General features: G+C 29.5%; 1 protein-coding gene across 2 annotated transcripts in view; it reads right to left on the bottom strand.

The window, feature by feature from the left end:
* Stacl (SH3 and cysteine-rich domain-containing protein) overlaps positions 1-12,649 on the bottom strand; it is a 1,060,888-nt gene that overhangs the window by 109,113 nt on the left and 939,126 nt on the right. For both annotated transcript variants that reach the window (XM_075379276.1, XM_075379274.1), the window contains exons 12-13: positions 9,672-9,787; positions 3,030-3,191 (exon numbers count right to left, since the gene is read on the bottom strand). In XM_075379276.1, coding sequence (XP_075235391.1) covers positions 3,030-3,191; positions 9,672-9,787 — 278 coding nt within the window. The remainder of the gene's footprint in view (positions 1-3,029; positions 3,192-9,671; positions 9,788-12,649) is intronic.

The following is a 12,649-nucleotide window of genomic DNA, read 5'->3' on the forward strand; positions in this document are numbered from 1 at the left end:
ATATTTATATTCTCTAATCTATGAATAATACAGTTTATTTCAACTTCTTTTATTTCATGATTAAATGTTCACGAACTAATAGTATAGAAATGATTTAAAGTAAAAGAGAAATAAAAGTTTTCTATGTAGCAGGTAAAAATAGTGAGAGGTCGATATATGCAATATGACATGCTAGTGATAAATGCAGATCTCAAACAGCTATCTAATAAATCACAAGACCGACCTACACAATAAAAAACATAATATAATATATTGAAGGTTTTTATCTAAAATACATCATTGCTCATCCAGTGATATATTATCACATAAAAAAAAAATCCTGAACACAAATTATTGTTTGTACACCAAACGCTGATATATATTTTTTGAACATAACAAAAATTGTAAATAAATAAATTCATGTAAGAAATCATAAATATTTAAAATAACATATATTAACATTTGATATAGATAGATTTAATACATGAAGAAAACAAGAAAGAACCAATATACATTTTTATTTATCATATGACATTATTACTTAACAAGAAGATAAATTACAATGAAGAGAAATTAAATATTAAAGAACTTCTTTATTATTATAAAAAAAGTAAACACATAAAATAAGTTTTGTAACAAATTAGGGGTTAAAATAAAGTAGAATCAATTGAATTGATTTTACATTCTTTAATTATTATGATGTAGAATGAACTTGTAAACATCAGAAAAACACTTTTCGTTCATAATCATAAATGATGAATATAATTTCTGAATTGTGGACATTTGGTAATTTACAACTACTGGTTTAAAACTAAAGTTGTGAAATAAAAAAAAAAAATCAAGACCTATTGTCGGTAAAACTACAGTTTTTATATTGAATCAGTAAACAACTGGTAAGATCATTAAAATAAATCTGTTACTATATCCATCAACCACATGCATTTGGTTTTAAACATACAGCAATTTTAAAATTTCATCTCGTCTGAAAATATTAATCACACAAATTGAGAATTTATATATTATCTATATTAAATCACATAAAGCTATTTAATAAATTTAACATAAAAGTAAAAGTAATTAAATATTTAAATTTATGAAGAATAATTTTAAAAAAATTAGAATAATTAACAAGAATTCAAAGGATAGTATTATACCTTACACACGCACACGCACGCGCGCGCGCACACACACACACACCACCTAAAAATAGCTCTGATTATTAAATATGTGAAACAACTGAAAGTAAGGTTTAGTACATTTCAATTCTGCACAAGTCATTTAACTTCACTTGCATATACGCACTCAGTAAATCTAATTCATTACAGAGATTGCTTTGTAGTGTAAATATGAAAGGACAACAAATTTATCCAACATAACATTAACATTAAATTAGATTTTTGATTTAGTTAGTAGGCACTTTGGTTGGTAGTTTTGCTTTTTTGTACAATCCAAAGGTATGAAAATGAGTGTCTGAACAGTTCTACAAGTGTTAAAAATAGGGCTACTAACCCAATAAGCCCCAACAAAGAAGTGGCTTCCTTATGACTAATAGAAAGTGCCAGCATGATGCTGTACATGGAAGCAGGGCAGTGGCTGTACTAATTTCTATCTCACCTTTCCAATGAGGAAAGATGGAAATTCTTATTAGAAAGCACCGAGTTAAAACAATTTATATTATCGAGTTTTATGATGATAAATTATTACTGTTTACCTGAGGATTTAAAATGTGTGACTAAACAGAAAATATTGTTATGAAAAATATAAATTTGAGAAATACAAAATTTTCAAGCAAATAAAAGGGAAGTGTATAGTGATGAATGTATGAAAAAATGAACTGCGACAGAACGGTTTATCATGTTAAATAAGAGAAGATGGAATGTTCATAAACAAGATCGTTGAGGACAATCTGCACTTTTGCGATTGAATACATTAACCAAAAGAATGTACAGTGAAATTAATAAGGCTAACATTTACTAATGAAGGCTTTAATAGTTCATTTCCTAAAATATTAAAGTCTTTTCTATTCAAAATTGTTTGTGAAATTCTGGTGTACAAAAAACTTTATAAGAGGTGAGTTCCTGGATTTCTATATCAAGAAGGCAAGAAAATCATTACTCAAGGACCTCTTTAACAGAGAAGAAAGTCAACCAAACTTGACTTATTAATGCTTGCTTATACTTTACGGTAACATCTCAAGTACTGCTTAAAAAATTTGATTGATAAATATTCAAATACAACACGTAATTTTGAGTTGGATATTTAATTAAATTTTTTTTTGTAAACTAGACAAATATTTTTTCATTTTTAAGATTAAAAAATATTTAAGAAATGATGATTAGGTCAAAAATATTGTAATAGGTGAAGCTAATATCAATTTCTATAATTATGGAATTTAAAAACAAATGATATGTCGTGATAAACTGCTGCATGTAAAGTGTTTAAATTTAAATGTGGCTAAGTGTAATAGTAAAGAGAGTTTTTAATATTTAAAGTACCGAATAAATTGTTTAAAACTTTTACTAATTTTAGATTTATTCTTCCAGATGATTCTTATACAAAGTAACACTTTCATTTTTCTGTAATGAGAAATTTTTCTTAATATCACAAAGAATAAATTGAAATGATGAATATACGAGTATAAATTAAGGGGTAGATAAACCTCTTGGAATGGGAATAAAGAATTCATGAAAAAAATTATAAAATGTTGAGAACTATAAAAGTAATGTCTTGTTTGAGGTTATAAATATCTGTTACCAGCATCTTACTGCTTAATCATTTCATGGTGTAGTAATGCAATAAAAACAAGACCTTACTTTCTAGGTGTTTCTTGAATTATTGAACGACACTGCAAAATTTCACTATAATTTTCAAAATATTAAATAATATTCAAACAGTTTCATAATATTATGAAATATGCGAGTAATATTATATTTCATAATATTCAAATAATAGTTTCAATGATAACTTATTAATATTACAAGATATGACAAAAACTATGTTAAATAGTAAAAGAACATACACACAAAAACAAGAATAATAAATGAATTTACCTTCTTCTTCCTGAGCTGGTGTGACTCGTGTTTCAATCTCGGATGTTGATTTCTGCCGCCTTAGTAATCTGGATTTTGCTTGACAACGACCAACTTTTTCTTGGCAGTCAATATGGACATTCATTTTACAAATTCTGCATTTTAGCCCTTGGCGTGTGTGACCTATAATGAAAAAAAAAAAACACTAAATATGATCATCTAACTTATTTATAAATTTATTATAAAAAAATAATTTAATAGAAAAAAGAAATAGAACTGTATTCTAGTATTGGTTAGCATGCTGAATTTTAATCGGATGGACTCAGGTTAAAATTCCAGTAAGCATCTGAATTTTTTTGTCATTTCATTTCTGGTGAATGAATTCACAAGATTTTCTTTGTTGCTTTGTTAAAAATACCTCTTCTGGGTCATGTTGATAAAACATTATGAAACAGATAATTGAGAATCTAGTTAGCATAATCAACTTAAAGAAGTAAGGCTGTGATAATTATAACACAAGAAATTGAACAGGTTAGTTACAAGTTACATATTAAAATGTAAACCATCTTATAAAGGACAGATGTTCATGGAGAATATCATGCCTCTATGAACATGTTCATGTAAAACATGGGACTTTGTTTTGACTTTGATGAAGAATTCCTTTCCTCTTCTTAATAGTAAATAGTACAGGCAAATGTAATTTTATGATTATATTTAGATTAAACTTCTGACTTGCTCTGTATACAGTGCTGTCACCAGTGGATGATATTGAAAGAAGTAAAACTAAAAAATGAATGGAAAGGGATTAATTAGTTCATCAAAACTGTCCCACAGTGATAATAGAAACAGTAATTTAATGTGACATTTTTAAATTATGAAAACATTTTTCCTTTTGAATGCAAAATCTGAAATATGTGTGAGGATATTCAGAAATTAAACAGATATGAAGGATAACAAAATTTTATTTTAATATCTTTAGAAAATTTATTTATTTTTCCAACAATGATACGGTTCACAATGAAATCATGAAATGAGCTGGGTGGGAATGTGATTTTTGATTCTAATGTTAGAGATATCTCCTTTTTACCCGATTTTGTAATCATATCATCAATAAAAGTTATTCTGACTGGATGTTATTAGAACTTTGAAAGCAAATGATAGTGGCTAGTATGAAGTCTGGGCTGTAAACAACAGACTTAAACGTCTCACTCAAAGGACTGCAACAATCACTGTACGTCATGAACAATGTGCAGATACATGTTTCTGTACAGCAGGCAAACTCCATGTAACAAAATTCTCTGGATTCTACTTATTCTAAATCATTTTGGGAGGTTTTGTGTCTTATATCACATATCAGCATTTAAATGAAGTCTCAAAGAGGCAGAAAGTTGATAAGTAGCTTTCTTTGTGTCCTCAAAATCAGTTGAATGATTTTTTCGTATTAATATAAATGTTTGAATTCCTTCTCTAGTGGTTATTAAAGTCACTGCATTTATTTAATCTGTTATGCAGTGAAACACACATTTTATTTCCTGTCGTTTTGTCAGTCTTTAACTTCATCCTAATATGTGAGAAACATTTTGATTTCAACCACACAATTTTTCTTGTGAAAATCTGTTATTATTTTCAGCACCCAGCATGAATATATATCACAGCAGCTTTATTTTCTTGCAACTGTTTCACAAATAAACAGTCCAAAAACTTTTGCACTTTCATAAAGTTTGTTGATCAGCATTAAATATACAGCAAGACAAATATTTTTTCCTAACTTTTTGAACGATTTCATCTGTGCATACAGATGGCTACCACCCCTTTTTTCATCATAAAAATCATTTTTTTACTTTGGATTCACGATACTATTTTGCCAATAACATTTTCCTGATAAATGTAAAAAGGTTGATATGAATATTAGTAGCATTCCTTTACATAAAAGGAAATCAATTACTGTTTGTCTTCACATTTTATAGTATTAAGACTTTAGACAGTCAGTTGAACATATTGTTCAATGATATCAATTCAACAATAGATGCTGATAGATTAAAGACAAAAATTCTTAAAATGTACAAAATAAATAAATAATTTTATGTATAAACAGTAATTATGATTGTACAGAGTGGCTCAAAAGTCACAATAAAGCCTATTATTTCAAAAGTTGTAAAGGAAATGAAACATCTGGATACACCAACGTAACTTAGGTATAAGGGCCCACCTTTGGGGCATAACACAACAATGGCTGCCATTTATTTAAATGGGAAGGGGGTCAGTCAGGTCATGTGACGTATCAAAATAGATTAAAATTTTGCCAGGAATTCATTTCTGCAATCAGATTTCACATGACTATTACGGTGTAGAAGTTACTGGCATTCAAAAGTTTGAAAATCTTATTATTTTGCAGGCGACATATGATGGCTCTGATGAAGGAAGAGCAAATTGAGCTGATCCAGATGTCTGGTGAACAAAGCAGTCAAGTTATTGTAGCAGATTTCAACAGGCGCCACCCAGATAGACCGCCGATTTTGCGTAACACTGTTGCACGTTTCATATCTAAATTCAAGGAAACTGGAAATATGTCCCAGCAGGCGACATAGTAGTTGTCCCAAATTTTCCACTGATGAGACAACCTCAATGATGGTCTTGGCTGCCTTTGCGAGGAGCCCACAACACAGCACTGGATGTCTTGCAAGTGAAATTGGTGTTAGTTGTTCCTCCATTCTGCATATTCTTCACAGCAACAAATGGCACCCATTTAAGATGCAAATGCTGCAGAAACATTTTGCGGATGATCCATACAGGCATGTCGAGTTCTGTATATGGGCATTACATCAATATCAGAACAACCCTACATTTCCACAGAGTATCCTATTCAGTGATAAAGCAATGTTTTATGTCAATGGTGAGGTGAACTGATATTGTTATGATGAAAATCCCCACTAGATTGACCCATCCAATGTTGTTCGAGATGTTAAAATTATGGTGGGGTGAGGGATATGGGCTTACGAATGGTCCAACCACACATCCGTGTGGTTAGACCAATCTTTATCGATGGAACCCTTAATTCCAAGTGGTACATGGACATGCTGAGATATAGTCTTTACTTCCCTTTTAAATGAAGATGGAACATTCCCTTTGTTTTTTCAACAAGATGGTGCTCCGTCACACTTTGGGCTAAATGTTCTTCAGTCTGCTCTATGTCCGGTGTGGCCCAGTGGATTATCCACCAAGATCACCCAACCTCACACCCATGGACTTTTATTTGTGGGGGGGGGGTATTTGAAGTTAACTTGTTTATGCAGAAGAAGATTTGTGATGTTCACAATCTGCAACAAAGAATCTCACTGTATTGCAGAGAAATCGCACCAGAAGTGCTTCTGCAAGTGTCTGCTGGCTGGATCAAGCAACTTGAGTCATGCATTCAACAAAACGGTCGACATGTTGAACATATCATGTAGCCCTCCAGTGTCAATTTTGGATGCCAATAACTCCTACACCGTAACAGTTATGTGAAATCTGATTGTAGAAATGAATTCCTGGTAAATTTTCAATCTGTTTTCTCACATGACCCTTCCCATTTAAATAAATGGACGGCGATTCAAAATGTCAGCCATTGTGTTATGCCCCAAAGGTGGGCCCTCATACCTAATTTACATTGGTGTACCCAAATGTTTCATTTTCTTTACAACTTTTGAAATAATAGACTGTGACTGTTGGGCAATTCTGTATTTTGAAATTTTCATTAACTAATGAAAACTTATCAAAATTAAGAATCGATTATGTTGGTAAGATTACAATTACAATACCGATAATAAATTTTATATAAGGATTATTACTTCTGCTATTTAAAAAGAGACTAGGTTGTACTTTTTATCAATGAATGACCTACCTTATCCACTGTTCACAATTAACTCACAGAAAAGCTTCTTGTAATTAACCGTAGAACAGAACACTGTTGCATTTTTTTTATAAAGTGGAATACACTAATGGTGCATTTTTCACTTGTATGCTCAACTCCACTCGCTCACCCATGGCTGTATTTATATTCCTGGGTCTAGGGTTTAACCTAAGATAACAGCAGCTGATCCTTCCTCTTGTTCATTCAAGCGTAATGGTTTCAAAACATCAACTGTCAAGCCTTTTATACAATTCTAAAAATGATTTCTATCTTTCCCCTTTGTTGTTTCTGAATTTTTCTTTTTTAAAATTTATTTTTAAGTTACATTCTTCATTTTCTCTCCATTTCTTGTTCTCACTCTTTCAAACTCTAGATACTTCATTATACGTTACAATATTTACTACAAGACTGAATTTCACTGTTTTACCCTGATGTCTTGTACATCCCACAAATGTTTAGATCTGTGATGCTGTTTAGATCTTATCCTCCGATCATGGCCCCTGCTACCACCCCTTTACTACCGCATAGAGATTGTCATACAGTATACATTAGCTTGATGTTGGAGGTTTGAATTATCCACATACTAATTTAATTTTAGTGGTTGTTATTCATTTTATAAAAGTTATGTGGTCAAAAGCTTTACTTAGATCTAAAGTAGTTGATATAGCTTTTTTCAAAAGTCTATTACCTTTCTACATAAGATACTAATAAACTTTATTAGATTTCTCTTTTCTAAATGCAAGTTCTGTTAGAATAAACATAATTATTCAATTAAATATGACAAATTAAAGGCTACAAACTCTTTTGTGTTATATTTATTATTCACTACAATTCAACAATTTTAATTCTGCACTTTTCCTTAAAATTATTAATCAAGTTTTAGGCTAAATAAAAAAAAAAAATCAAAATTATGCAAACACATATATATATATATATATATATATATATATTACTACACTTCTTTGTACCAATTGTACTTGATCTTTTAAAATAATGATAATATATAGCACAGATGAATCTACTACACATCTAGAATTTAAAATCATCCAAATTTAGAATGAAAGAAATATAAAAGAAAATCCAACACAAGCACACTGAACTTGGGTTCTCAGTTCAGGAATACCATGCTAGACAAAAATGAAAAACCAAAGGTTGTGAACCCGTTTTGAGAAAAAGACTGCCCCAGCACAGCATGAAGCCACAAACCTACACATTTATATTCATGTCTGTTTGATTGTACTTAGTAGTCTCACTTGTTTCCTGTTGCATCTTACGATTTAGATGCCATATATTAGAATAATTATTAAAACTTATTGGTTTATTAGTTTGTTTAGTCGATAGAGAGGTAATAAAATAAATCATTTTTTTACCATAAAAATCTACTATGCATCATGCCATACATAAGACGAGTAGAGATTTCGTTTTATTACCTTGGGATCATTTTCCATAATAAGATTCAGACATACTTAAATATTATTTAATAAATTGAGAATTTTTATATCGTTAAAAATATTTAAAGTATGGACATTTAATATATATATTTGTATTGTTTTAGGTAAAAAAAACCTAATAATAATTTAAAAATATCAGCATCTTAAATAATTTAATAAAAAGTGCTAGTTTTTGCTTAAAACCATCCAATTGAAACATAGAGAATCTTATAAACATATTTTCAAGCTTTTTTTTTTTTTTGTAAAAATATACAAGTCATAAGAAATAATAATTACAAATACAATCTCAAATAAAACTAAATTGCATCTGACAATACTCATCAATTCATATTCATGGTCGGCATGACTCTGTACAAGACCACACCACACTTACATGTCACACATATCATTCTCACCTCATTGGGCCGCGAGGAGAGCAGTTGCTTATTGTTCACTAGTTGAACAGGTTGCAATGTATACATTAGGAAAGTAAAAAAATAATTTATAATCAAAATTGTTTTTATTCAGAAAAAAAATGTTCAAATTGAATAGATCAATTTAAAATTGAAAAAAATACATTATAAAAAAAAATTCTCCCCAAAAAAAAATATGAATAACCTAGTGTTAAGTTAGGGGGAATTCTTTTAAATATTCAAATCCTAGAAAAACAAATTGCATATAAGATAAAATGCTAACATAGCAGAAAATTTTACTTTTTAATCCAAATTTTTCCAAAGTGTAAGTTTAGAAAAATATTAATTTTAATTGTAATTAATTATTGGCTGTACTTTCTATTAACAGGAATGAATCAGAAAATCTGTACCACACAAAGATAATTTAAGACTTTTCTGACTCTTACATAGTGCAACACCTCAGGGTCGTGTATATGTTTGTACATGTAACATATTAAGCCATCCTTCACTTCACTGCTTTATGTTCAGGCAAAACAAAAGAGAATATTTAACATTAAGATATTTAAATAATACTTTGCATGCATCTACAGAGTGGCTCAAAGGTCCACTAAATTGCAACACGCAGAGTTATTAATTGTAGTCAACGTATTAAATACCACAACACCGTCACAGCTGAGGTCTGGAAATAAACATGCATTTTGTAAATTCTGTCAGAAATTACAGGTCTGCCAACTGGAAAAAACTAATTTTCTCCTTATTTTCTGAATATTTTTTCTAATTTTTTTTTTTGATGGTAGTGAGTGAAAGGTGAATCCAGATGTAACACATAAGCAAAGAGAACGAAATCCTACAGAAATTGGTAAATGAAGCAGGCCAAGAGTATATTAATAATCTTTTTATAGTTAAGAAAAAAGATAAATAGATTACATACCTCTTAGTACTTGTGAGCAAACATCACATGGTGTTATTTTTTTATATGTATATTCTTGGAACTGATGCGCAGTATTATCACCACTCAAATTCATACCACCATCTCTACCATTCTTCCTAAGAAAAAGAGGAGAAAAGTAATTTTATAACAATACTGCTAGAATGTGCATTGAAGAACTTATAAGAACAAATTGTAGTACTTATAATAAAAACTAATTTAAAAACAAAGTTATCTGAAAAAATACATCTAGTTTGAACTAATACTACATATAAAGGTAAGAATTCCCTACTCTAACAACAAATTTAATTTTGAACGATATGCAAAGCCTAATCCTAATCGATTATAATAGTAGATTAAAACTAATATCAGCCATCCTTCAATTTCTAATTTGCTCAGAATTTTAATTTTAATATTATGCAAGGATTTCATGTTCTAGTTTTAACCTGAAACTGAGTATGACCGCTCTAAATGCTTCTGTTGAAATAGTCTGTAATTCACATTCAAGCCATTAGAGACGATTAATTTTTATTCAAATTTCAATGGAAGTAGCTTACTTCTAAATAATTTAAACATTTAATAGAGATTCAATCTAACTAGATTAGAAAACAATGTAAAATATTACTTATGAGTGTGAATAATGATTGCATGAAAATGTAAACTCTTGCTAATCACCTTAAGTCTTTTATTTAGTTCCACGTGAAGATACTTTGAATACATATAAACAATAATTACATGTGAATATGTATAATCGATAATTTGATTACACGTGCAGATACTTTTAGGCTACAAATTATTACGCTACAGTAATTCAATACTATAACAATAATGACAAAAAAAATTATAAAAGTCTATGTTAACATGTGTTTTTTTTTCTTTAGAAAATCTTCCGCTAAGATTATCAGAAAAAACCTTTTGCAGGATTATCGGAGGAACTCTTCAAAATGAAATAATAAAAACCAAAATCAATTTATGTGATCATAAGTACGGATCAAACATATACTAAAAAAAAAAATTAAATAGATTGGATTGAGAACTTCCCTATTTTTTGAAGTCAATTAAAAACATAAAAAAAAAACCATTTTATTTAACACAAGGTTACATATCGTTAGAGCAGTATATGTTTATTAGTCGCTGATTTCCTTTTCGACCACTAGTCTTTTCGAATCAAATCTTAACGAGTGAAAGAAATCTGTGTTGAATTTCAAGTTATTTAACAAATGTTCACAATGATCTTGTTCAAGAATATTTATTTTCATTTTGTTGATGCTTCATTAGAATTTTACTGCGTCCTTCAGAGCTCTGCCAAAATATTGTAATCAAGGGATTCCTGCCCACTACCTTATAAAAAAAAAATAAATTCTATTTTGTTAAAACTATGGTTTCATTTGCTTTAAAATAAGTGAAGAAAGCACACATTACTCTGGTTTAAGATGCTATTATGATTGTTTACAAACAATGAAACACATTACTTAAAATTACATCGTTGAAATATCATCATTTCTAGTGATACCCTCTTCATGACCTGCATGAACCGGCTAGTTGCGAATCACATAAACTTTATCTTAAACATGTATCTTTATGTTATGTGATTTTTGGATACCTCAATAAAATCTTACATCTTAATAAATACCTTAAAATCAAACAGCGTAAAAGCATTCAAAACATTGATATGTGTGATATGCATTAGATGCGTGTATGCGAGTTTTCCTTCTCATAAATAAATAAAATAAATTATCTAAAAGAAATGCATAAGTGCCACTTAAAAGATAATAATTAAATAAAAATTTGATACAAATCTACTGTTATAGGTGGATATAAATTAATAAAAACATATTAAAAAATTAGTAAATAAATAATACAAAGAACAACATATGCTGTTAAGAATACTAATATTAATTGTACTTATAATTTCACTTTGGACCGTACAAGTCAAAAGTAAAAGGTTATCTTACAATATTTATATATACCTTTTAAACTCTCTACTCAGACAGACAACAATGCACATTTAATTATATAGGATAAAAACGATTTTATTTGACTGAAAGATAATTAACTCTCACAGAAATACCTCTGATGTTAAACAAAATTTATACATAAACACTTAATGCACTTACAATAAAAAAAAGTTCCAAATAACTTTTGATTTCTTCTAATTTTAAAATTCTGAAAGTTTGTTTGAGATATTGGTACCTGGCTCTTCAATAATTTTTTCTTTATTACTTATAATAAAATAAATTTCCTCAACTATTCTTGTTTAATATGTTAAGTGCCATAACCAAAATTGTTGTAGATAAACCTGAAGCCTTCCTTTTCGAACATTACTAAAAACAAAGAAGGAAAGTTGATGGAACCTTTCTTCTTACAAAGTAAGAAGGAAGGTTGTTGTGAAGTCACAAGCCACTAAAGAAAAGACAGACAGCCAAAAATAACAATCATTTCATATTAGACTTACTAGAAAAATGAGTAGTTAAGTTGTTAACTGCTGCCTTCTTCTCTGAGCAGAACGTAGTACATCAACATGCTAATCTCACCAAATTGTTGGTGATATTCAGCCCTAAAATGACATTCTTCAATTTAGTGATTGTGTAGTGAACATACTTACTTCTCAGTAAGTACCTCTGACTGGTTTTTTTGTACCTCAGCTGTTTTTAAATGCATCAAAGCTATAAGAAAGCCTAGGATAGATGGTGTAAAGAAACAAATTAATCTACCGCTTCCTGTTTGAAATTATACAATATACACGCTATAAATTTGCTCTGGTCTAATTTAACATTAAAAAAAAGTCTCTTGAAAGTAAACATTAATATCACCTGCATTTCTTGAATTAAATTTTCATCTTATATATAAACGGCATGGAGTAGGGTGTAGTGTCTGGTGTCGGCCTGACTGGGAATTTAAGACATAAAAGAAGTTATATTGCAAGTACACCTCTTGATTTCAACTTGGACTGTCGAAAATGAAATCGCAGTGTCCAATAT

Source organism: Lycorma delicatula, chromosome 12, assembly GCF_047948215.1.
Source record: "Lycorma delicatula isolate Av1 chromosome 12, ASM4794821v1, whole genome shotgun sequence".
In the NCBI taxonomy this organism is placed as follows: Eukaryota; Metazoa; Arthropoda; class Insecta; order Hemiptera; family Fulgoridae; genus Lycorma; species Lycorma delicatula.